Below are 26,736 nucleotides of genomic sequence, written 5' to 3'. Positions count from 1 at the left end.
TTCATTCCAGCCTGTGAAGCTTTTAAAGGTCTTAGGACCTAACCATGGAAAAGAAAATGGAAATGAAACTCTTACGTAGTAAATTGGCTTATCTATATGCAAACTTCTTAGTCAACCGAGTAATAAATTGAATTCAGTTACAGCTGCAGCCAGTTCTTCCAAGTATTTTCTTGAGTTAGCTTATGACAGTTCCTTCCGAAGAATATTATATTTTTAAATTTCCTAGTTGTTTGACTTCTTTTTCCTTGAAATTTCAGTTTGCTTTGCTCTATGTACGGCACTTGTACCTCTTCTTTTTTTTTTTTTGAACTGGAGAGAGCGAGTCATAGAATGCCATTGTAATTAAAGGAATTTATTTCCAATCACTTCACAAAATAAGTTTTCTTATTTTGTGTCTTGGGGATCCACAAAAATACTTAGCAAAATTGGGGGAGCCTTAAGTTAGTCACACAGATTAACTTTGTGGCTACCAGCACTCCACGGATCGCCTCGCAATCAATTCTACTCAGAATTAAGAATCACGGTGGAACTTCAGGCCTGCCTGCCAGCCTGAACTGTGGGACAGTTGAGAGAAACTCCCCACTCCTGCGCAGAGAAAGTGCGGCAAACGGCGGCTGCTCAGTTAGAGAAACTGCAGTCTGTCCCCACGTTTAGGAGCCAGGGACGCACCTGCTAGACAGCAGAGACTTTAGAAGGAAACAGGCAACCGCCCCTAAACAGGACAAAGAAGCGCGCGCTCATCCAGGGAAACTCCGCGACTCCCACGCACACCCCAGCCTTCCCCCATCACGGAGCTCGTAAACCGCCCACCGGAAGTGAGACTGAGGAAACGCCACGTAGAGGGCGTGGGCTGACGTAAGCGCGCTGACGTTCGGCACCGTCCTTCCGGCAATGGGTGGTCCCGGGAACGGGAGGGGAGGTGGAGCGGAGGCGGGGCTTAGGACTGGTTGAGGCTCTGGTGGGTAGGTGGGTTCAGACCGAGGGGACTACGGGTCGGCGTTGGGCTCAGTGGGCTCGAACAAAGGACTCTCGGGCAGGACTAGGCGCGGCGCCTTCTGACGGGTAGCTGAGCGGTGGATCGCGGCTTCTTCTCCAACCAGTGCCCTCGCCGCGCGGTCCCGTCGCCTTCTTCTCTGTTACCCACGGCCAGCACCGTGGTGGGGGGCCCGGCGCAGCGGCACCTGCTGCTGAGGGACCCCGAGGCCCGCCAGGGTGCTCATGATGGGGCTGATCTTCGCTAAACTGTGGAGCCTCTTCTGTAACCAAGGTGAGCGGGATGGAGCTGCGCAACGGCTCGAATCCGAGGCAGAGGGTCTGTACGCCGAAGGGGACAGCTGGGGGGACGCAGGGATCTCGGTGGACACACACGTTCTGAGACGCAGAGAAGTGACTTAGTCAAGGGGGAGAGGAGAAACTCTTTTAGGCTGAAAGAAGGTGCGACGTGATAGTTGGGGAGAAGTGGAGAGTCAGAAGAGGGGGCATTTGGTGTCACAGGATCCAAACCAAGAATTTGGAGATTTTAGCAAAAGCAAGCGGAAAGCACCTAATCATACCCGGAGGCATTTTGGAGGGTCTTTTTACTTTTCTTAGTAAGCATCCTAAGTCTTGCCTCAGGATAAGTGTCCGTCCAGAAACCTATCAACTTTTTTTGTTGTTTTAATTGCTGGCGTTGCTCCCCCTCGGCCCCCCGCGGTCTTTAAACCTGTGTGCCTTCACTTTATCTCACATTTCGCCTGCTCTCCAGGATTGGGGAATGAGTTGTCCTATTGAGATATACGGGTTTCCGAGAATCTTCACCCTAAGCTCTTCGAAGTGCTTTTAGTTCTATGTAGGGTATTGCGTGTCCGTATTAGTCTAGAACTGGTTCTGAGACGCCTAAAAGTTGCAAGTCCAAAGGGCCAAAAAGTTGTAAAACCTGTTCTGAGTCAGAGTGAATGAGATGTGATGTCTTCTGAAGAGAGGAAATAACCAGACAGAAAGCGCTGGCAGTAGGTAAAGTTTTAGGCATTCTTTTAACTGAGTGTTTTTTCCAGTAATTGAAACCAGTTTACTCAACTAGTTTCATTTTGCATTTAACACCCGGGCACAATAAAAGCCAGTGTTTTATGACGATACCGATTTGTTACAGCTAATGTGGTATCTTTTTTTTTTTTTCTGGATTTAAGACGTCATGAAAAGAATGAAATGGTTTTAGTCCCTTGTTCTGTAGATTGATAAGAATACTAAAGTAGTCTTTCAAGGTTACAAGTTAGTAAAGATAGATGTATGTGTATGTACAAACTAAATTACCACAGATAGCACTTTTCAAGTGATTTCGAAGTGGCCAGAGTTTAACGCCATGTGGATATTGTCCATAAATTTAGTGCATTGTTTTTTCAGCAGTTTGTATTTTCTAAACCTTGTTACATTAATTTTCTATGTAAAGCAGCATTTTAAGACATATTTAAAAATATAAAGATTAACCGAGAATCACCTGCTTATCTTTTCCCATAGTTAAAGTAATAAAACATTACCAATGTCATTGGTTCTCCATCTGTAACTTGTCCCATTCCCCTCTCTCTCTGTTTTATCACTGTTGTTTGTTTTGAGGCTTCCTTAATCAGACTAGAAGGGAGTGAACGATTTAGAGGGAAAATTCAGAAGATGATGAAAGATATTCATGGACTACTTTTAAAGTCACATAAAAGTTCAGACCTCTTAAATCCCCATTACTTTATAGAGTGTTCCTTTTCCTTTTACTCCCTTGTTGAACATTTAGCACTCATTCATTCATACAACCAACATTTAATCATAGGCCAAAGGCCAATCTTCAGAGTTAGGCATAGGAGATATAAAGGTTAAAAACAAACGAGAAAGTTACACAGTTGCTTACTCTCAAAGCACTCAGAAATCAGTGAATGAGACAGATGGTGGGGGGATGCACTGTGGTAATTTATTTCACAGATAGGTGTAAAAGTGTGGTGATGGTCACCAAGAAGAAAGTGAGTGCTTTTTTTTCTCAGGTGGCTCCTGGAAGACTTTACCAGAAAAAGATGTACTTGGACTTGTTGATAAGTAGGTGTTTACAAGGCTTGCTAGACAGACCAAGTAGAAGGGGCATGTTATTCTAGGCAGAAGGACTGATACGCAAATGAGAGAGGAATGAAATAGTTTGGTACATTAAGGGAAGCTGAAATAGTTTAGTTTGGCTGTATCTTAGTTTGCCTGTGGGAGAGTTAGAGGAGATGAGAGGTTGGAGAGGTACCAGGAGAACCAGATCATAGAGGGGCTTGTGTGTAAACTAAAATAATGAACTGCCATGGAAGCCGTTTGAGAGTTTAGTCATTGCATGTTATTTTTAAAGCAGGGTAATAATGAGATCAGATTGATACTTTAGTCTTGTATTTTTACTTTCTGTATGTATCAACCAGCCAATCTCAGCATTTTCCATTTTCAACACTATGACACATCTAATACAGTGATACTCAGATCGCTCAGTCTTGGTTGCATGTTAGAATAATATGCCCAAGGCCCCACCTCAGACCAGTAACTCAGAATGAGGTGGAGTGGCCCAGGCATTAATGCCAAGATGACTCAAATGTTCAGGAAGAGTTGAGGACTGCTTATCTTACCTTACATACTCCATTCCCTTATCTCTCTTCCAATATTTTTTTCCTGTAGTATTTTGGAGCATCAAACATCTTCTCATAAATTTGATACCTTTCTGGGAATAAGTATACTAAAGCATGTATTGTCTAAGTAAAGCTGTTAGAAAGTACGTAATCTCTGATTTTGTATTGCTTGGTTTTAAGCTAGAAGACTGACTACATTGACGCATTTATCAATAAAGGGAATAATTTCAAATCTGATTATCTTTGCAAACATTATTGGATATATCTATGTGGTTGTTTAAGTGTGCTGTGCAGGCGTACCTCAGAGACATTGTGAGTCCGGTTCCAGACCACCAAAATAAAGCAAATATTGCAATAAAGCGAGGTACACAATATTTTTGGTTTCCCAGTGGATATAGAAGTTATGTTTAGGCTATACTGTAGTCTATCAAGTGTGGGATAGCGTTATAACTAAAAAATGTATCTATCTTAATTAAAAATACTTTATTGCTAAAAATTGCTAACCATCTCATAACACACGGTTGCTGCAGACCTTCAATTTATACAAAATGAAATAAAGGTTATGCCTGTATACAATACATACGTATCTGTTTTTAAATTCACCTTACAAGTTGAGCATTCTTTTTTAAAAAACTCTTTTACGACCTTGATCTTTTTCTCTCTCTTGGCACTGTATAGCTGGTCATCAGTTATTTCTTGTTTTACCCTGAATTTAAGATGAGTGGAATGTGATTTTAATTGTAGTTTATTTTCAGAACCAAAGAACAGTGTCATTTTAATTTCATTAACTAATAGTTTCTTACTGTTGACTTTCCTGTTATTTTGAGCACTGATAGCTCATTTTGTATTGGCATCGTTCTTCACTGCTGATGGCTCAGGTCTGGTGTCTCCTTAATACTCCACTCTTAATTCTGGACTTTTTGCTAGTTTCAAACACACCAAACTTAAACTTACCAAGTGTCTGCTCCCTGTTTTCCAGAATACTCTTTGTCTATACCTTCAGATGGTTCGGATTTCTGATTAGCTGTCACTCTTACAAGAAGATCCCTTTCTTCCCTGACCATTCTTTGTATCTGAGTAACATTTTTATCACTTCCTGTAAACATACGATAAGTTTATTTATTTACTTTTTGTCTGTTGCTTTCAATAGAAATAAACTCCTTAGGGCATGAGTTTGTCTTTTTTATCCCTAATACAAAAATTTTGTTCAGTTTATCTGTTTTTTTTTTTTAACAAAAAATTTTATATCAAAGTAGCATGTTCTTTTAAAGAAGTTATATAGTGCTAAAGTCTGAAAATGATGTATATTAGTCAAATCTCTTTAATCTCTTAAGCTTTTTCCCAGTATATACGTCCATATTTCTTGATAATATGCGTATGTGGAAATTTTAAATATTATGACTTACTTGTTTTTAGAATGGAGATGTAGTTAACATAACGCTATATTAGTTTCAGGTGTACGAGCCATTTGCTTTATGGTAATGTCAAAAGAGAAATTACTACTTTTGTGCCATTTTCTCTCATCATCCCCATAGTATTTTGGTTTAGTCCACACCTTGTCTTTTCATTTTTTTGTGAGGATAAAATTGTGTTATTGTTGAGCCACTTTGTGCTATAATTTTTACCCTTTTTTCTACATCTTTTTTTCCTCTAGAGTAAATAATCACATCTCACTGCCTTAGTTTTCTTTGTACATTGGACCTAGTCATTTTATATTATCCAAAAGCTCCCAGTCACACCTATCAGATGATTTATCCTTCCTCCTCAGCCCTTCATTATCATTATTCCATCCTGCTTCAAACTGGAACTGTTTCCCTCTGCCTGCCACACACCTGTTGTGGATTTTTTTGATATCATTCTAGGAATTTGCTTTTCTCTTTTATTATGAATTATGTTTTTCTTGCTTCACTTACTTTGATGAGACACATTCTTCAGAAATTTCCTGCAAAGGTGTCCAAAGTGATTTTTTTTTTCAATTCCAAATTCCTGCAAATGTATTGGTCTGCCTTCACTTTTGATTTATAATTGGGCTGGATATAGAATCCTGAGGTGGAAAACATTTCTTTCATAATTTTGAAGGTATTGTCATTGTTCTCTAGCTTCCAGTGTTGTAATTTTATTTTTTTAAGGGCTAACCCCATGGCATATAGAGGTTTCCAGGATAGGGGTTGAATTGGAGCTGTAGCTGCCAGCCAATGCCACAGCCACAGCCATGCCAGATCCGAGCCGTGTCTGCGATCTACACCACAGCTCCAGGCATCAAGGCAACAGTGGATCATTAACTCACTGATTGAGGCTGGGGATCCAACCTGCATCTTCATGGATACTAGTCAGGTTGGTTTCCACTGAGCCACAACGAGAACTTCCAGTGTTGTAATGTTAAGACTGGTATCATTCTTTCCTGATTTTTTTCCCCTCTTTCTAGTAGATTTTAGATTTTTCCATTAATTCTTGGTATTTTTAAATCTGAAAGATATGTGCCTTGTTATGTGTCTCTTTGATTCACTGTACCAGGCCCTCTGGACCTTTTCAACACAAAGTTGCACCTTTTTCCATTCTAGGAAATCCTTCCTTCCTACCTTTGTCTTAATTTAGGAATTTTTAATTTTTTGGTGGGGGATTTTAATTTTTTCCATTATAGTTGGTTTACTAATTTAGGTTTTTTTTTTTTGTCTTTTGTCTTTTTAGGGCTGCACTCACAGCATATGGAGGTTCCCAGGCTAGGGGTCTAATCGGAGCTACAGCCGCTGGCCTACACCACAGCCACAGCAATGCCAGATCTGAGCCACGTCTGCAACCTACACCACAGCTCACAGCAACACTGGATCCTTAACCCATTGAATGAGGCCAAGGATCAAACCCAAACCCTCATGGTTCCTAGTTGGATTCATATCTGCTGCACCATGACGGGAACTCCTGTGGCTTCATTTTTTAAATGGGGATTTTTGCAGAGCATTTTGAAGTTTTTGATTTTGGTACAGTCTAATTTTTCTCCTTATGTATGTATGTATGTATGTATGTATGTATGTATTTATATAAGGCTTCACTTGCGGCATATGGAAGTTCGTTCCTAGGCTAGGGGTCAAATTGGAGCTGCAGCTGCAGACTTCTGCCACAGCTTGAAGCAACACCAAATCCTTAACCCACTGAGAGAGGCCAGGGATTGAACCTGCATCTTCATGGACACTATGTTGGGTTCTTAACCTGCTGAGCCACAATGGTAATTCCTTTATTGTTATTATTATTATTTTTTTAATGGCTATTGCTTTCTCTGTCCTATTCCTTTCATCTAGAAGCTTTAGCTTTTTTTGCTTAGGTGTGTGAGCCATCTCAAATTATTTGGTGCTTATGATGTGAGTAGGAATTGAGAGTCATTATTTACTACATAGATAACTGCTTGTCCCAGTATAATTTACTGAAGACACTTCTTTCTCAGTGGATTACTTTGGAGTCTTTGTTGAAACTCAGGTGATTCTCATCTCTAGACTTTCTCTTCCCTGGCAATGACTTCATGGTAAATTTCCAAGTTAGTGTTGGTCCCATCTTTGTTTCATTAATCTTTTCAAAGAAAAGCTTTTAATTTTCTCTATTGCTTCTCCGTTTTCTTATTTTACTAATTCCTGTTATTTCCTTCCATCCACTTTATTTTGATTTTACTTTATTCCCATCCCCCTACCTTCTTAAAGGTTGTTTTTGTCTTTCATATATAAACATCTTAAAGCCGTAAATGTTTCTCTTAAGTACTGCTTTAGCTTCATTCCACAGATTTTAATATTGTATTTCATTCAGTTAGAAACATTAAAAAAATTTTTTTTTATTTCTTCTTTGACCTGTAAATTATTTATAAGCATTGTTATAGTTTCTAAATATTTATTTCTCTTGATTTTGTATGTTGGTTTCTAATTTAATTTCTTTATGGTCAGAAATATACAAATATACTCTGTAAGCTTTCCTTTTTTTTTCCCCCCCAAATTTTTTGAGACTTTTTTTACAGTTCATCTGAATGGTCTGTTTTGGAGTATGTACCATTTTCACTTTATGTGTATCTCTTCTAGAGAGCATATGTTGACATCTTGTTTATTTTGTCTAGTGTGATATTCCCTCCCTTTTAATTGGAATATTTATCCAGTTTATTCCTGTTTGGATTTGTTATATGGCTAAATATCAAAGTATGCTGTTTTATCATTTGTTTCCTGTGTCTTCCACCTGGTTGTTTTGTTATTTCTCTATCCCTGCTTTCCCACATTCTTTTGGGTCAACTATTTAAGAATTTTATTTTAATTTGACTTTTTTAGCAATTCCTTTTTGCATTATTTTATGATCCTTCTAGGGATTGCAACATACACTCTTAACCTTTGTACAGTCTACTCAGAGTTAATAATGTAACATTTTTGAAACTGTATATTTGCACTCTCTCCTCCCCTAGTTTTCCCCTAGTCTTTTATAACCACACAGGTTACATGTTATTTGTATTGTATCTACCTAAGTTATAAACTGCATGATACACTGTTATAGCATTTTAGGTTTATTTTTATTTTTTTAACTTAATAGGGCTGTAATTTCTTTTCCTATAAAATATGCATGGTGGCTCAGGTCGGTAGTTTTGTGCATTTTGGTAGACCTGGAATCCTCAAAGTGGCCGTATACATAATACATTTGTTGATGAAGAGGTGGAAGAGAAGGAGTAGACCTCAAGTTCTGCATCTTTTCTAAGTTATGATATTTTATGTTTTTATAATCGGTATAATATAGGACAGAGTTTTTCTTTAATAGCATTCCTTTTTCTTTCCCCTTTTTTTCTTCTCCAAGAGGCAGACTTGCTTGGCTGCACCTCATTGCTGTCTCAGCCTTAAGGCGTCAGATTGTAACATCATATCCTCTGACATTTTACTACCTACCCCTTATGATAATGCAAACTTATTTTTTGTATATGTGATATATCAAATTTCTAAGTCAGCAAGTTTGATGTAGGACATTTTTGTTTGTTTAGTTATATGGTTGTTTATATTCTCTGTTCATACAGGGCTTGTTTTCATTACATGACAATTTTGGTGCTGATATTATGTATCTAGAAGGTAGCAATCTCTACCTTGTGATATTTTGGGGGCTTTCTTATATCTCACAATTAAAAGTTGGTCATTTTATCACACATTTTAACAATATCCAATTTTAACACGATAAAATAAATGTTAACATTATTTCAGTTTACTCATTGTCAATATTTAGTGCTTCTCTAGTATTCTTCTCATGTTAGTCTGTTTACATTGTTTGATATTCTATAGTAAAACCACAATTGAATTTAGCTAAATTTTTTTTTTAACTGAGTAAAGGGAGAAAATTTTTTCCTTGTTTTTTTTTCTTCCACTTATTTTTTTTGAAGTTCCTTTTTCATCATTTTTCTTATTAGCCATTTTACCTATATTTATCTACAAGCAAGTGAGCTTACTAATTTTCTTTTGAAGCCTCATCCTGTATCGTTGTTATGCCTTCCTTACAAAAAAAAAAAAAAGAAAGAAAAACCTTTTAAGGAAATCCAAGAGAATAAACACTATAGCCAAGCCCATAAAAAACTTATGTGTAAATGCTTGGTCAAAATTAAACAAAACTTCTGTGACTGGACCTTTTCCTTAGTTTAATATAAATAAATGTGCTTTGTGTTGGGCTCTGGAACTGCATCAGTTAGAAACAATGGAAATAGCCTTCTCAGACCTTTCTTGGAAGAAGAGGTACATACAGCTTGGTGTCCTGAAAGAGAGTTCTAGTTAAATAAGAAGCCCAAAGTGACCATCTCATGGTGTGCAGACACACTTTTTTTTTTTTTTTTCTTTTTTTTTTTTTTTTGACCAGGCCTGTGGCATGTGAAAGTTCCTGGGTCAGGGATCAAACCCATGCACAGCAGTGACCTGAGCCAAAGTAGTGACAATGCTTTAACCTTTACTAGACCAACAGGGAACTCCTTAAAACATTTAGATTCATTATAACTCATGTTTATGGTAATGGCTTACCCCCAAATTATTTGGTTATCCATAAAAGATTTAAATTGTACACACCCCATCCCCAACACACATACTCCTGCCCTGAAGCCAGGGCAGCCTATATTCTATGAGAGTATATTTTTTTAATAATGTTATTGGAAAACATTGGTGGAAATGTGGTAAATTTTCTATAATTACATTCGCAGAATCCATTCTAATAAAAAATTAGTATTGTCCATGTTATAGTTTGCTCTGTTTAAGGTTAACTGGGAATTAGCTCTATCGACTAAATATTTTGTTTTCATGGAGAGTAGTTTGAAGAGTTGGAAATTAAGAATAACAAATAGCTTAAATGTACATGGTGAAGGAGCAGTTCAAACTGTAAAAGTATATAATTGTATAATTTTCCCCTTACAAACTTAGAAATTTCAATTATAGTGAAATGACAAAATTCCTTTGTTCTGTAAGTAAAACTGATGTGAAATGTCTCAGGTGCATCTCAGTGGCACCAATTCACAGTCTCACCTTCGGCCTAGATCCTTTTCTCACCTTTATTGGGACTGACTTGAACCATAACTTTATATTTTGAATGTTTCTTTTTAAACCTATTAGGTAAATAAGTTAAGCATCTTTCCACATTTTAAATTAACTCTGACAGGCAAAGGAAATTATTTGTATCAAAGCTACTCTGTAGGAAATCACTCTGACAGTTACATAGTTTAATTGATCTTTTGTGTTTTAGTACATAACATAAGATCCGTCATGGATTACGCACAACCAGAAAGAAAGCAGTACAGAACAAGCACACCATGTCATGGTTTTCAAGCCAGAGAGCCCCTGTTAACATCAAGTAATAATCATACACTACCCCATGATAATAGTCATGCTTTTAGTTTGTATTGATGTGAAAGTCTGATTGACCATTGTGATCGGTAATTCCAGAAACGTTATACTTGATTAATCTAGACATGACTTATGAACATTCAAAGCAACACATTAATTTATCTGCTACAATAAGGAAAGTATGTGTCACTTTCCATATCTTTCTCATTATTCCTTGAGTAGGTAAAAACTTTAACACTTGCAAGTTGAAGTCTTTGGGCATTGACATATACTCAGGTAGCAGCCAAGTACGGAAATACTCAGCTAAGTAGAAATATCAACTGCTATTTGATTAGCTGTGTAATCACAATTTTGGCATTCATCACAGGTTAACAAGAGCAACAGGGTTCTTGCTGCTTGTTCTTGAAGTATGTCAAGTCATTCATTACAGATCACTTGCTTGTGTGGAGGTTCTTTCGGTGATTTCCTCACCCGGTTGAGATTCACTAGTAACTTTTTGAGCATTATTCCCTGAGGAAGAGGAACCTTTAGTATATTCTGTAGGCTAACATCTAGAAAAGGTGATGTCTGGAGTGTTCTGAGGAGAGGAGACCTTAAAAAAAAATCCTTATGAAAGAATCGACTTTCTTAGTGCCTGGTACCAGGAAGTGGAGGAAACTGAAGAAGTTTTTGTTGTGAATTCAGATTGAAAAGGCATTAAAGACCAAGTAAATGCTAATTTATCTGTAAATTAATGGAAGGAATGAATACTGGTTGAAATTATGTGTCTTCTTATTGACTGGGAAAACATTTCAGTTTCATGTTTTCAATTGGATTTTTAAGTGAAAAGAAAAAAATCCTGGCACATGTAGGTGAGAAAACATCCTGGTATAAAAAACAACATGATAAAAAACTCATTTATTTGGTAGAAAGGGGGAACAGGTATGTAAAACACTTTTAAAACTTACATTGTAAAAGTCCTAATGTCTAGTCAAGATGAGTATTTGAGTTTTCCTCCCAAACTCAGTACAAGTGACAAAGTTCTCTTGTGCCTCCCTCTTACCCATCTTCCACATTGTTTTATAAGAGATGGATAGAGAATATCGTAATTGACTGCCTCACTTCAGGCAGGTAGCCTTGACGTCATAAAGTTCTCTTTCTTTCCGAATCTTAATCCAGGAATAAATATCCAGTGAGTGATTCTCATTAGAGAGCTAACTCATAATCATTGTTGAAAGCATGTAATTGAAGTATGCAGCAGTGTTAAATATTTATGGTTTGCTTTCTTTTTGTAGAGCACAAAGTAATTATAGTGGGACTGGATAACGCAGGGAAGACCACCATTCTTTATCAGTTGTAAGTATGGGTGTCTATTTAAATTTATTATTTTAGTTATATAGTTATAAATTATTATTATATAATTTTGTATAATAAAAATGAGATACTGTTATAATGGGAAAACTTTAACATAAGGTTTTGTATTTTACCAGATGCCAAGTTTATTAAAAAGTGAATCAGGTAAAATGCTGTATGCTTGCCACAGCCTTGAGGAACACTTGTCTTTTTTCCAGCCTTGAAGGAAAGAATTAATATTAAACTAAAAAGACGGAGTTCCCGTCGTGGTGCAGTGGTTAACGAATCCGACTAGGAACCATGAGGTTGTGGGTTCGGTCCCTGCCCTTGCTCAGTGGGTTAACGATCCGGCGTTGCCGTGAGCTGTTGTGTAGGTCGCAGACGCGGCTCGGATCCCACATTGCTGTGGCTCTGGCGTAGGCCGGTGGCTACGGCTCTGATTGGACCCCTAGCCTGGGAACCTCCATATGCCGCAGGAACAGCCCAAAGAAATAGCAAAAAGACAAAAAAAAAAAAAAAAAAAAAACTAAAAAGAAATGAAACACACATTCTGGAGCTGGAATTAAGGGATTAAAGTATATTTTGCTTCATTTTTCCCACTCTGAGTTCCATATAAATAGAATGATACCTATATAGGAAGCTACTGCTACTCTCCTGACTAATAGCTGGAATTTTTTAATGTACCCAGTCTTGTCAATTCAAAAGAAATGAAGATCACCCTTGAAAATTTTAACAGCCCATCAATCCACCTGTCAGACAACTTCCCATTATCCTTTCAGTGCCAATGAAATGACCCTTGTTAAGCAATGGAAATGGATCTATGTCCCGGGCATTTTAACAAATAATTATAAAGTATAGTAGTGCACTGTTGTGTGGCTCTTATCTCTTCCCACCTCATCTTAAGTACATCAGCAGACAGCTCTCCAGAAATATTTCACTCAAGTGATGCTTCATGTTTTTTTTCTGCCTTGTTAAAAATCTACTATCTTATGCCTTGTTGTTTCAGAGTTGAATATTTGTTTTTCTTTAAAACTTTCATTCATTGGCTCGTATATTTAATATGACTAAACTTAGCCTTTAGACATCAGATATAAACATTTCAGAAACCTGTCATTATTGGAGTTCCTGTTGTGGCACAGTGGGATTAAGAATCTGACTGCAATGTGTCAGGTTGCCATAGAGGCACAATTTTGATCTCTCGCTGTCCTGATGCAGTGGGTTAAAGGATCTGGCATTGCCTCAGCTATGGTGTAGGTCACAGCTGCAGCTGGGATTCAGTCTCTGGCCTGGGAACTGCTCTATGTTGTGAGTGCAGCCAATTAAAAAAAAAAAAGAAAAACCTGTCGAAGTAATTTTGCACATAGCTTCAGAATCACATATATTAAACCCAAGATAGAGTTGCAGGCATCTTCCAACATAGTACTATCATGTTATAGGCAAGTACACATTTGTTGAATTAATTAGTGTAGCTTAACCAGTGATTATGGTAACTAACACATGTAATATGAGCATCAGTGTTCTGAATTACTTTTCATTTGCCCATAGTCTTTTTAAGACTAGTTTCTGTTAATAGGCATGCACTAATTTTTACGGCTGAGCCAAGTCTCAGTTTTATCACATAAATACTCTTCAGAGTGATAGCCTACTATTTAGTGGTTACTACTTTGCAAGTATTGATGACACAGTTACCTAGAAACTTGTTCTTTCAGGATGGGGCATTGGTTTTGTTCTAACTGATAAAAGAGCATGGAGCTGTTGGAATTTTGGCCATGGAAATGCATACTCACCATACAGTTCCCTTCCATCCAGATAAGCCTATAGTTTATTCCATGAAAATAACAAAAAACATACTACTCAGCCATAAAAAAGAACAAAATAATGCCATTTGCAGCAACATGGATGAACTAGAGATTCTCAAACTAAGTCAGTCAGAAAGAGAAAGCCAAAAACCATATATCACATCACTTATATCTGGAATCTGATATATGGCACAAATGAACCTTTCCACAGAAAGAAACTCGTGGACTTGGAGAAGAGACTTGTGGTTGCCAAGTGGGAGGGAGAGTAGGATGGACTGGGAATCTAGTGTTCATAGAAGCAAACTATTGCATTTGGAAGGGATGAGAAATGAGATCCTGCTATATAGCCCTGGGAACTATATCTAGTCGCTTATGATGGAGGATAATGTGAGAAAAAGAATGTATACATGTATGTGTGACTGGGTCACTCTACTATACAGAAGAAAATTGACAGAACCCTGTAAACCAACTATAATGGAAAAAATAAAAATGATTAAAAAAAATAAATGCTAAAAAAAAAGAACAAAAAACAGCCTTCCTCTAGGAGTTGTTCCTTGTCTAGGTATGTTTGCCCAGATGTTCTCTATGGTTCTATTTTTGTCGCTAATGATGACCATCATCGGTGCAAGTAAGGAAGTTTGATTCACATGGAAATCCACAGAAAAGACTCACTTCAGGTTCTTAAGATGTACTAAAGAGTTTTTATGTCGGTCTTTTTAACAGCTTAATGAATGAAGTGGTTCATACATCTCCAACCATAGGAAGCAATGTTGAAGAAATAGTTGTGAAGAACACTCATTTTCTCATGTGGGATATTGGTGGTCAAGAGTCACTGCGGTCATCCTGGAACACGTATTATTCAAACACAGAGGTATACTGAAGTTACTTCTGAATTTGAATGACATAGCCGGGGGGAGTGAACTCAGAAAGCAGATAGGCTGTATATAAGGCATAATGACAGTTCCCTTTTAATAAGATCCTTTTTTGTAAGGAATTTGTTTTTCAAATAGAAGAGGCAACTCAGAAGAGTAATGGGAGGCATATTAGAGGAGTGCTTACTGTTGTCAGTGTCTCTCAGTTGATCCTCAGGGTAATGCTGTAACATCTCCATTGTTGGAGAAATTGGACACCAGAATATAATGTATAAATTTTCCCAAATTTATAAGAGGCCTTGGTTAGGGGAGGAATAAAATATTTTAAGCAGAATTTAATACAGAATTTTCAAATAACATGAATTGGACATTCAAAATTTTGGTGAGATTATATATTAATTAAAAAGCAAATGATTTGCAAGCCATTCCCCCCCAGTGTTCTCTGTCACTTATTTCATCATTTTCCTGTTTCACAGTCAACCTTGGGAACAAATCTGGAATGTCTTATATTTCTGTCTTTATTTCTGCTTAGAGGCAGTCTTTTTTTTTTTTTTTTTTTTTTTGTAAACCATGCAGTGCTATTGAGACAGGTTTATCTTTGGGGATACTGATGCACAACTGCATCTATAATTTTTCTTTACAAAGGAGTATGTCAAACCAAGCCTCTGAAAAACTGAGTGTTTTTGTTTGTTTGTTTGCCTTTTTTTTGAGGACAGTTACAAAGGAGGTGGGAGTATTAATGCGAGGAGATTGTGGTGAATAAGTTGCCTTATTTAAAAAAAAAACAGAGTTCCTGTCGTGGCTCAGCAGAAATGAATCTGACTAGTATCCATGAGGATGCAGCTTCGATCCCTGGCCTTGCTCAGTGGGTTAAGGATCTGGCGTTGCCATGAGCTGTGGTGTAGGTTGCAGATATAGCTCGGATCTGGCATTGCTGTGGCTTGTGGTGTAGGCCAGTGGCTACAGCTCCGATTAGACCCCTAGCCTGGGAAATCCATATGCCTCAGATGCAGCCCTAAAAAGACAATGAAATAAAATAAAATAAAAAAGATTAATAAAATAAAAGAAAAACATGTATTCCTCTAGATTTATGTTGTCATAGCATATCTGTATGTGCGTATGTTCTAGTGTAGTGTATGACTGGTCAAACTAACATTGCATATCATATGTATTCAGCAGTTGTGGTAGCACTTAATTTTTTCATTAACTTGCAAGGGGAGGAGAGGTTGGTAAGTGAGTATTTAGGGTTATAGGTTATGGTTATATATGTGTATTTCTACAGCAAAATAACATTCTGAAACTAAAATATGGTAGCGAGTAAAGGAAAAATAACATTTTAGCATAACTGTTGGAATTTGTTTAAAGCTCACAATTAAGTCCAAGTGTGGGAAAGTTATCTGTAGTGAATTAGTCAAAGTTGCTTCTAGCTGATCTATGTATATTTATAGCACTACTGAATGGTTGTTTTTAAGATTTTGAAATTGATGACACTCTAGAAGACTTTGCATGGGTCTTCAAAGACACGCATTATTACTGATGCCATATGTATGAAGTGTTCTTATAAACTATTTCTATAAGAATATCAAAATTACTACTAAGAACCTTTGCCCTTTCGTACAGAACACCAGCACAACGTGTAGTATTTGCAGTCTTAGATTCCACATAGGGATCTTAACTACATGGCATTTCTCTGATCACTTTGTTCACCCTTCTCATCATCTTGCTTCTTAAATTCTTTGCATGGAGGCATCATCCAAAAGCTGAAATGCCTTCATTTTAGTAGAGCAAGTAACAGTTGTTGACTGAATTCTGAAACCTTCCTCTCATTAACTTACAGAGTTGTCTCCCAATATTGCTGTTCTAACTTTGACACCTTTCTTATATTTCTCTTCTATTTTCTTTCATTTTTAGAAAGCTAAGCCTTTGTCAGTTTCTATTCAGATTACTCTCGGTGTCTCTTTCCTTGGTTTTAAAGTCATTTGAACAGTCTGGTCCTACCTGTCATGTCTATTTTACCCATTCCTCTGCTATAAAACCCACAATACCATGTAATTTCATTTCTTAACTTTTTCTTTGGCATAAAATGTTCAATTCAGGAGCCCTTTCTCACTGTATCTTCTTCTTTTTCTTATCAAAGATGCTTTATTTTCAATGTGTAACACTCAAACTTTCTCATACACAGTTATTAATAGCTTGCTCTTCTCTTTGCTCTTTAATTTCACCTGCATCTTCTTTACTGTATTATTAATACCCAAGTATATATGTTTGTTTAGCAGATTTTTCTTGCCCTTTTGTTGTTGATATTTTATGTAAAGATGTCTTGTTCATTAGTTTTTTTAATGCGTTTTTTTCTTTGAAATTAACTTTCTAATAGGCAAATTGTCTTAAATAATTATTGATTGCCTGAATAATTAGAGTACTTTTTAAGTTTTAGTGAAATAGTTAAATTGCTGTGACTTTCTTTTAAAAAATTACTTTGTATTACCTACATTTAAAAATAAATCTTACCACGTATTAGGGCATTTTGTATATACAAACATCACTTTTTAAAAATAAACTCAGGCATGGTTTTTATTTGTTGAAGTTGTGAGTTATTTTTCTTATTAACATTTGGATTTTCCTGCTTGATGTGATTCTGTATAATATAGACTCTTTGATGAAAGAGCAGTAGACTGTTTTATAGTGATGATGACGCCATAATAGAAAGTACTTCTAGCACTTAGAGTAGTTTTGCCAAAAACTTCAAGATCTCATTCAGTTTTCTTTCTTTTTACTTGTCTTCTAGTTCATCATTCTTGTGGTTGATAGCATTGACAGGGAACGACTAGCTATTACGAAAGAAGAATTATACAGAATGTTGGCTCATGAGGTAAATTTTGAAAGCAAACATAAAATAAATGGAATAAGGTATCCACATACTGGTTTGGCTTTTTCACAAAGATTTATGTGCTCTGCTTTTGGTTATTTCATCATTAACAAAGTTTTATACATTGATGAAAGTCTTGAGGTCAAAATTTTCCGATACTTTTTCAAGCTTTAAAAAACCCAGCACATGAATGTGGAGACTAATACTGTTATTGGAAATATTTTTCAAAGTTAAAACTACTTAGTCATGTCTTAAAAATTCAGATAAGTTGAAGAAAGAGGAAGTTTTAACTGTTTCCCCTCCCCTACATGTAGGTTTATAACAACACAATCTTTGGTGAATAACTTAGGATCACTTAATTCTAAATAGTTCATATATATCAAAGACTTAGATAATAAAATGCATTCGTACACTCACCACTCAACACATAAGATACTAAATATCTTACAAGACCTCTCCAATCTGATTTTTTCCCTTCTCTCTGAGAATCCTAAAAGAATTCCACCACCATAAAAGTAATAATTATTATTCCTATGCATATTTTTATATTTTTATTACATTTTTATGTACCTATCACTTCTACAGAATATTATATTCCATGTTCATAAAACTTTACATGGTAGTATTATATGTGTGTGTGCGTGTGTGTATAACACTTCTGTAACTTGGTGTTTGGGTTTTTGGCACAGCACTGATTTACCCATGGTAGTATATACAGCTTTAGTTAATTCCTTTTAACAACTACATAGTATTTCACTGTATGAATATACCATACTTGATCTGTTGTTCTATTAACGAACATAATAAAGACTAAGAAGTAGTAAGTATTGCCCAGCCCTTACCTTCGGTACTCTTTTAAATTTTGGAAAAATTCTGTAGTATTTGGCAAATGTATACTATATTTGTCTGTTAGAATATCTGCATAAATAATTTTAGGTCATGATTTCAGATTAAGGTTTATTTTACTTTTGTTTTGACCCTTTTGGCACAACAATAGAAAAATAATTTTTAATATCTAGTTATGTTAATCAGTCTTTTGTTGGAGTGAATCATTAAATCATGGTTATTTAAGGTCATTTATTTTTATTTCAACAAAATTGTTAATACTGTCTGAACATTTTAAAGTGGAGAGATTTCATTATAATTGTTCAGTAGGGCATATATTACCCTCCTGCTTCACTAGTTTAATTTGAATATTTCACATATTAAGAATATTGCATGTTGATTGCAGGATTTACGGAAGGCTGCAGTCCTTATCTTTGCCAATAAACAGGATATGAAAGGGTGCATGACAGCAGCTGAAATCTCCAAATACCTCACCCTCAGTTCAATTAAGGATCATCCGTGGCACATTCAGTCCTGCTGTGCTTTAACAGGAGAAGGGTAAGTACTCCTATGAGGGGTGATACGACTTCCTTCAGATTTCTTTCAACTTTTGGGGGACAATTTGCTTTCCTCTTTGAATCCTGTTCCATTTTTGTTCTTAAGTTAAAAACAGTTTTTATATTGGGTCTCAGGCTTACATGGTTGGAATAATTTTAGATAATTACTGTTGTCAAATTACAATTTAACAAAGTTACTGGGACGAATTTTTATAACTTTTAATATAAAGAGAACATTTTACCAAAAAAGGGCAAGAACAAACATCTTGAATTAAGATTTCACAATCCAGATTTTTAGTGGTTCATTTTTTTGCTTTTATCATTCACTAACTGGGAGAAGACTAATGTCACCAGAATAAAGGAAGAAGTTTCTAAGAAATTTTACATTTCCTGCAAGGGCTTAACTAAGCCTAAATGCCCAGCTTTCCACAAGAGTGTATCTCTTGTATTATCAGGAGTCATTTTGAGAGACAGACTTTTTAAGCAACAAACATTTGAGATAAATGCCACCTAATGTGTTCCTCCTTTCCTAAGAATTTCAGTTTGGACATAGTAGACCAAGGAGAACCCAGTGTCCTATACATGGATTACCCAGTTTATTTCTATGAATGTATTTACCTTCAAATCAAACAGACCTTCTCATTATTTCTCATACAAGAAATAGCTTGTGGAGTTCCCGTCGTGACTCAGTAGTTAACGAATCTGACTAGGAACCATGAGGTTGTGGGTTCAATCCCTCGCCTTGCTCAGTGGGTTAAGGATCCGACGTTGCCGTGAGCTGTGGTGTAGGTTGCAGACGCGGCTCGGATCCCGCGTTGCTATGGCTCTGGCGTAGGCCAGTGGCTACAGCTCCGATTCAACCCCTAGCTTGGGAACCTCCATGCGCCGCAAGAGCAGCCCAAGAAATGGCAAAAAAGATCAAAAAGACCAAAAAAAAAAAAAAAGAAATAGCTTGTACTATAATAGCTATAGGTAGACTTTTTTTGACCTATACTTTTAAGACTAAGCCATAGAAGTTCCCGTCGTGGCGCAGTGGTTAACCAATCCAACTAGGAACCATGAGGTTGTGGGTTCGGTCCCTGCCCTTGCTCAGTGGGTTAACGATCCGGCGTTGCCTTGAGCTGTGGTGTAGGTTGCAGACGCGGCTCAGATCCCGCGTTGCTGTGGCTCTGGCGTAGGCTGGCGGCTCCAGCTCCGATTCGACCCCTAGCCTAGGAACCTCCATATGCCGCTGGAGCGGCCCAAGAAATAGCAAAAAAGACAAAAAAAAAAAAAAAAAAAAAGACGAAGCCATAAATACTACATCGTTTAGAATTGAGGAAGGTAAGGTGAAGTTCCTGTTTGTCTTTTCTGTAGTGGTTTCAGTTTTAGTTAATCTTAACGCGGGGGTGGCATACACATAGTCTTAATGGCAAAACCGCCAAAGCTGTATCTTCAAGATGAGACTGATGCAATTTTCCACATCACTCAACTGATTAGGATCATTTTGTTTGTATGAATCTTCCACTTTAAAAGTCAACTTATAATATTATCTGAAATTTGTCACTTAAGTGTAGAAATAATTATTGTAGTAACAACTTTGGGGTAAGATTTAAAAATAATATGTATGCTTCCAGTTTTCATTTTGGAAATACTTTTGTCTTTTGTTTCAGGTTATGCCAAGGTCTAGAGTGGATGACCTCCCGGATTGGTGTGAGATAACTTTTTTGCTCGAAAGAGACTGCTCTATTTATTCTGTGACATGAACATTTTTTCCTAGTACCTTTGGCTGCTAAGGCAGCAGCATGTTTAATTTATAACAACACAAACCTCTATAAGCAACACTTGAATCAAGTGCAGCTGAACTGGAACATAAAAGATTTTTTTCTTAACTTTTTTTTAATGCACTAATCTTCAGCTGGATGAGCATAATGTATAACTGTTTTCAGCAACAGAATTCTTCTGACTGCTTATTCTAATTATTCAACGACTGCCTTGTAAGAAATGTTTGTCATATGTTTAATGTTTTCTGAAGCATTGTAATAACTTTAATGACCAATTTCTTTCACTTCTTGACTATCTCCTGCCCCCACCAGGTAATTACTGGTTTGACGGAGTGGTAGTGGAAACCATCAGGCACTGCTTGCAAACTCACTGAGCATTAAATATGTGCTCCTCTATAAACCACTTACCTTTTGGATAGAACTTATTATAGAGAAAGAAATCTGCCTAGAATATATGTGTGTGAATATGTACACACATATATGTATGGAAGAAGAACCATCACAAGAACTGCCTTTAGGAGCTAATTTCCCCCACATTAATGCAAGTCATGGAATAATTCTAAGTTGCTATTAGCATGGAAATTAAGTAGGCTGTTTATCCAAAAGAATTAAGTTCACTTTTCTGCCTACAACACAGGATTGTTTTTGCTTAAAAACTAATCAAGGTAAAATATTTCTTGCAAAGCCCAACTTTGCTTGTAAATATTTTGAATAGATCCGGTATTTTAAGAATGTCATATTATTCAAAGCACATAAAACTATCATAAGTTACTAAAGCATACCAGCACTAAAATTAAAACAAGGCACTTGGAATATATCTTATTATCAAACAACTTTATTATCAGTAAAAAGTTCAGCTGTTCCATTTGCAAGTGGTACTATATCTGCTTTGGGCATTAACTAAAGCAGAATTATAAACCAATTCATTTTATTTCTTAGAATTTGAAATTGTGTCTGATACATTTCCACCACTAGCAGTATATTACTTTAAAAACCGTATGGCTTTCCTTAAATCTGTTTAAGGTTGTTGTGTAATAGGCTTGAAATAATTGCCATTTTATAATTACACCTCGTGTTCTAAAAATCTTTTTCTGGGTTATACAAAACTGCTGAATTTAATCATAGCCTTTAGAATATTACTCTGAGACTCAAGGTTAATACACTGACAACTTACAAATTTTAAAAAGTTAAAAACTCATAATTTAGCAGAAGTTTACATATTGGATACCATTAAAACATTTTCAAGGCAGTTGTCTAATATGAACAGTAATCCAAATAGTGCATATCTTAAAAGTGAAGACAAATATTATAATTTTGATCCTTTTTATTTCAGAAGTTTGGTTTTGCTATAATGAAAGGGATAAAATGCTTCCATAGAGAATAATACTTTTATTTTTACAGTATTTTTCTTTCATTTGGGTCAAAAATAGGATTCAGTGTTCATAAGAATATCAATACTTGTTCAAAAGTGATATTTTAATTTTAATATTTTTATGTAAGTTGATTTAAATTTTGCCATTTTCAAGTATACTTGATTTATTATATTTAGTCTAATTAATTTAGTTGAATGTGGTAACATTTTTCCGTTTTTTTTTTAGTGGTAGCACACCCTAGAATTGAAAAATGGCCAGAGGAAAGCTTTCTGGGCTTTGGAAACTAGTTGTTCATTAACCTTGTTTTGAACCTATTTTTTTTCCTAGTGATTCTATACCAGGTAGAAGATAAATTTTGTTTTTAATATAACCTGTAATCAAGAACATGAGAGAAAAGCAGACATAAATCAATATGAATGCTTTGTGGTATGTAGGTCATGGTGGGAGTAGGAGGAATTATGAAAATACCATTTCAGAATTTCTATCTTGGATGTGTAGTTTAGCCATGAATGCTAAGGCTAATTTTCTTAATTCTGTCCTGAGAAAAAGCATATTTAATACTCCTATATTTGTTCTTATAAATGAAATCTGTCTTCTATCTGATAAGATTGGCTGGCTCCATTTTCTTCTATCAAATTATATGGGTTTTTTTTTACATTACCACATCAGCATTATATTGAAAGTGTTAACAGTTGATTGTATTTTTGTCAAACTACTAGTATAGACTCAAGTTTTCTATTTAATTTTTAAAATACAATTTATTTTCAAAATCCTTTTTTAAAACAAAACAAAACATTTTGTTGGTTTTGAATTAGATTTATGTTAGCTGTGTGCTGATGATGAAATCAGCATCCAGCTAGGTTTTGTGCCAACAACTGGGAAAGTTCAGTTGGGAAATTCAAAGTATTTTATAGGTTCTCATTAGATATTTCCTCTTATAATAGTATGAAAACTGTTTATCCTTTACTCCAAGAGAATGGTTTGACCCTAGCATATATCTAATACTAAAGCATTGATTCTGACATTCATTGAAAATCAACCAACTATAAGATATTGTCTGATGAAAAATATAAATTTGTGCTTAGTGCCTTTATTCCTATTTTGAGATAAGTTCTCAATTTTGTATCATACCTGTTCTTTAGAAGTCAGATTAGCAGCTATTTAATTTAACATTGCAGTAGTTGAAGTTTCATTGTCCCCATTAATTGGTCAGTTGCCTGGCAAAGTTTCTAGTAAGTGGTGGGAAGCAGGGCACCCATCCACATTACTTGCAGGAGATTGTTTTCATTTTGGTTTTGAGAATAAAAAAACTAAATTTTAACAAACCTTTTATTGTAACTAAAATGTAACTGCTACCCTTGTAAGTTTAAGGCATTTTTTCTTAATTGTGAACATGTTGCAGTCTTCATATTTAAACCCATTTTTCTTATTGAGGCCCGTTTGAGAACTCTCAGAATTAACAAGTCCTCTTGTATGGGAACACACTGCATGGTTTTTATTGTTAGTGATAATTTAATTCCTTAAAATCTGAAATAATTATATCTATTGAATAGCTGATGATTAAATATATAGTTTTTTGCTTTTAAATTCTTTGTTAGTATGCTTGAAGGTATAATTTTATTCTATATTCATTAGGGAAATGATAAATTGAAATTTCACTGTTAAAATTCACTTTTTAAATGGGCACCACTCCTGTAGCCATAGTCATTTTGATTAAGCATGAAATTAACTTTCATTATCTATAGCATAAAGAGAAAATAATTATTTTCCTATGGAAACAGTGAGGGATATAGGTAGTGTTATAAACATTCTCTCAACAGTTATGAGGAGTCACAAAGCAAATTTTAAAACAATAAAAGCTTTATTTTTTAAACATTTTTTTTCATGTAGTATCTCCTAGGACAAATTATAAATGGAATTATCTCTGGCTGGCACTCATTTAATTCTTAACTATGTAAAACAACATGAGTAGAAAAAAATTTAGTGGTATTATGCCTAGAATAGATAGGTGAATTCCATTGATGTTTATCTTTGAAGACCAGCTTTATGCGTGAACTTTTCATCTGTGGCTTTGGATCCAAAACATTTCATGTCCAGTTCAGTTCTAAAGGTTCTTTTATATTTTGTCAGGGTAAAGTCACTTTGAGATACAGCATGATGACTTGAATCTAGTAGAATATTGTGCTGGCTACCTAAAGAAGTGGGTTCAAATCTTAATTTGGCCATTACCTTTTGACCTTAGACAGTTACTACTGTTTATGGTCTTCCTTCTGTTTTTCCCATGCAGAGGAACTTAAATTATAGAGTGCCAACATGTCTCTTGGTTTTAAAATCGTGAATCTATTAAAATCCCGAATCTACTAAAACACTATTAAAAACTGGAAAAAAAATTCAACTAGGGAAAGACATGTAATATGAAATTTATTTTTACCTATCATTTGATTCCCACTTCATTATCTTTTCATTTAGTATATGAATACAATCCAATAAGAAAATGAAGGTCAACTACTGCCACTCCACTTAAATTGAACTAATAGTTAATGAAGTGCAAAAGAGAAAATAAGCCATATTGCTAAGAAGATGATATATTAAGCTGCTGATAAAATACCAGTGTGTGTTGAAAATACTCTTTTAGAAGATACCTTGCTTATTTTCCTGGCTTTTATTAATTGGATGGAAATGGTTAGTTTGATCAGAGTTTATTGGCTCTAGAGGCTGCCCCAAATTGTAGCTCTGTTTGACTTTCCAGTATTGAAAGAATACTGGAAATGTCAATATTTTACAAATGTCTGTACAAATCTGAAAGTAGTTTATATCCATGGTTAGTTTTTTCAGTAACGTTCCATCCTTATTCATTTAGCATTACTGTAAAGCCAGGTTCCCAAGAAGTATTTTCTAAGAGTTCCAAGTAACCACAGCTACATAGAGAAAGCCAATAAAAACAAAACTTTTTAGCTACTTCTCTGTAAATTTAAAGTAGAAAAAAACCAGACCTAAAGTCAGCTTTAAATGTATGTGGTCTAGTGAAATGTTTGGGAAATGTTTATTTGGAGGTTTAGAGGCATACCGAAGCAGGAGTCAAAAAAGTTGGTGGTAAAGATTAACATGAAGTAAAAAAATCTTCAGTAGAAAATAGAAAGTTTGAATGAAAACAATGAGTTGTCCCCATTCAAGGCACTTAAAATTACTAGAAAATTCTGTCTTTTACTGTAATTGGATGGCCTATATTATTTCTAATGTGGCCAAAGGACTAAAGACCAATCAGGTTTCTAGAATTGGGGAGCGTAGTCACATAGAGGCATCTTTTGCATTTTTTAAAAAACCAGTAATCTTCCTTTTCCCCTTAGAAATGGAGAAATAAAATGTTCTGTACATATCTTTTGGAATAGAAAGCAAAATTCTAGAAGAATGGAAGTATCCTCTTACACCAACTTGTAGTTTTAATTGAAAAATTACCTCATTTTTCAGTCCATATGGTGCTTTGCTCGAGTTTGTGGAATGGTCCACCATCCCATTAAAACCCGCTTCACCCAAGCTGTATTTGAAATATGCAAAATTCACAGCTAAGGGATAGCAGTCCTTGGAGGTTTTGTTTTCCTTCACTCGCGCTTACCACCAGCAGAGCTAATAACGTGATGTACCAGGTTGACATACTGCTTCATTAAAGCACATGGGCAAGTGTTTAGTCAATATTTAATTAGTTTAATTAAAATCAAATAAGGGAAAGGAAAAACCCTTAAGTTTGATTGATTACATTATACTGTGAATATATTTCCATCTGTGTTGATAAGACATCAAATGACTATCAGTTGATATTGATTATACATAATTTATTTGCATATTCTGGCCCTATTCATGAGAGGCTATAATCATTTTAATCTTACATTTTCCTTCAGGAAATTCAGGGACTCTACAGCCCCTGTTTTGTTCTCTTGGAGTAAATTGTTCAGTGTAGTTTATGAAAACTTTTCATTTTGGTTTTAAAAAAGGCTTAGCTGCTAGTTCATTAAAAGTGTGAAATAAAATGATGGTTATGATTTTTCCAATTATGTTATAAATTTTACCCTATTCATCTATTGTACAGAGCATGTTAAAAAAACAAAAACTAAAAGCAATTACAGCTTTGCTCCTGTGTTTGGTCTAATCAGATTATAATGATTATAATTACACATTGCCATCTTAACATAAATTGGTGCTTTTAGAGCATTAAAGAGGAAACAGCAGGCCCTGTATAATATATTTCTTGCCTCAGAATGTAAAACTACATTGAAGTGTCTGTATTTATACTTGTCATTTCTTAAGGTTTAAAACTGTTGTTATCCATCAAGCTTCAGGCTTTCTGCAAATGCTGTAACAAGATCTTAGCTAATCAGCTTGATCAAATGAAATGGTGTTAAAAAGGACAAAATTATGAACAGGATCTCTCTGGGGGACCCCTGGTATTGTACAGAAGGGGGGGGAACTGTCTTTCATGCCACAAACTGTGCGTCATAATCCCACCCAAACAACTGAGATGTGTGTTATTGGTTCAATACATAAGCATTAATAAAATTAAAGGAACAAATTACTTAAAGCAGTCACATCATCACTTCCTCAAAGTGGTTCAAAGCATGTTCTTCTAAATGGTGGAGTTGTTTAAAGACATGTTTTAAATTTTGATAGCTTTACTACTGTCATAAAATGCTTCTATATGTTAAGTTTAGGTTGCTGGTACTCATGATTTTTTACTTCTGCAATTATGCTGTAATGAGTTGCTTGCATGCCTACTTACCCAAGTGAAAGGATGCTGTTTGCTCTGGAATGTTCATCTTTTAGACAGGTTTTGGCTCATTTGCAATCATGGTGCAATACAGTGTAACATTCATTTGTTTTCAGTCAATAGTTTTATTTTTGTCACAATAAATAATTACTTTTCCAATA

General features: G+C 35.5%; 1 protein-coding gene across 1 annotated transcript; it reads left to right on the top strand.

Moving 5' to 3' along the window:
- Positions 1-979: 979 nt before the first annotated feature.
- On the top strand, positions 980-26,736 carry ARL5B (ADP ribosylation factor like GTPase 5B). The gene is made up of 6 exons (XM_005668272.4): positions 980-1,267; positions 11,704-11,764; positions 14,284-14,431; positions 17,218-17,301; positions 18,530-18,681; positions 20,333-26,736. The coding sequence occupies exons 1-6, from the start codon at positions 1,219-1,221 to the stop codon at positions 20,379-20,381; spliced, it is 543 nt and encodes a 180-aa protein (XP_005668329.1). The 5' UTR covers positions 980-1,218; the 3' UTR covers positions 20,382-26,736.

The sequence above is a fragment of the Sus scrofa genome, chromosome 10 (assembly GCF_054392235.1).
Source record: "Sus scrofa isolate SSC_HxYL_T2T_F1_AM1 chromosome 10, Sscrofa_HxYL_maternal_Yorkshire_Landrace_v2.0, whole genome shotgun sequence".
Classification (NCBI taxonomy): domain Eukaryota; kingdom Metazoa; phylum Chordata; class Mammalia; order Artiodactyla; family Suidae; genus Sus; species Sus scrofa.
Note: the sequence above shows the minus strand (reverse complement) of the source record. Positions and strands in the feature narration are given on the sequence as shown.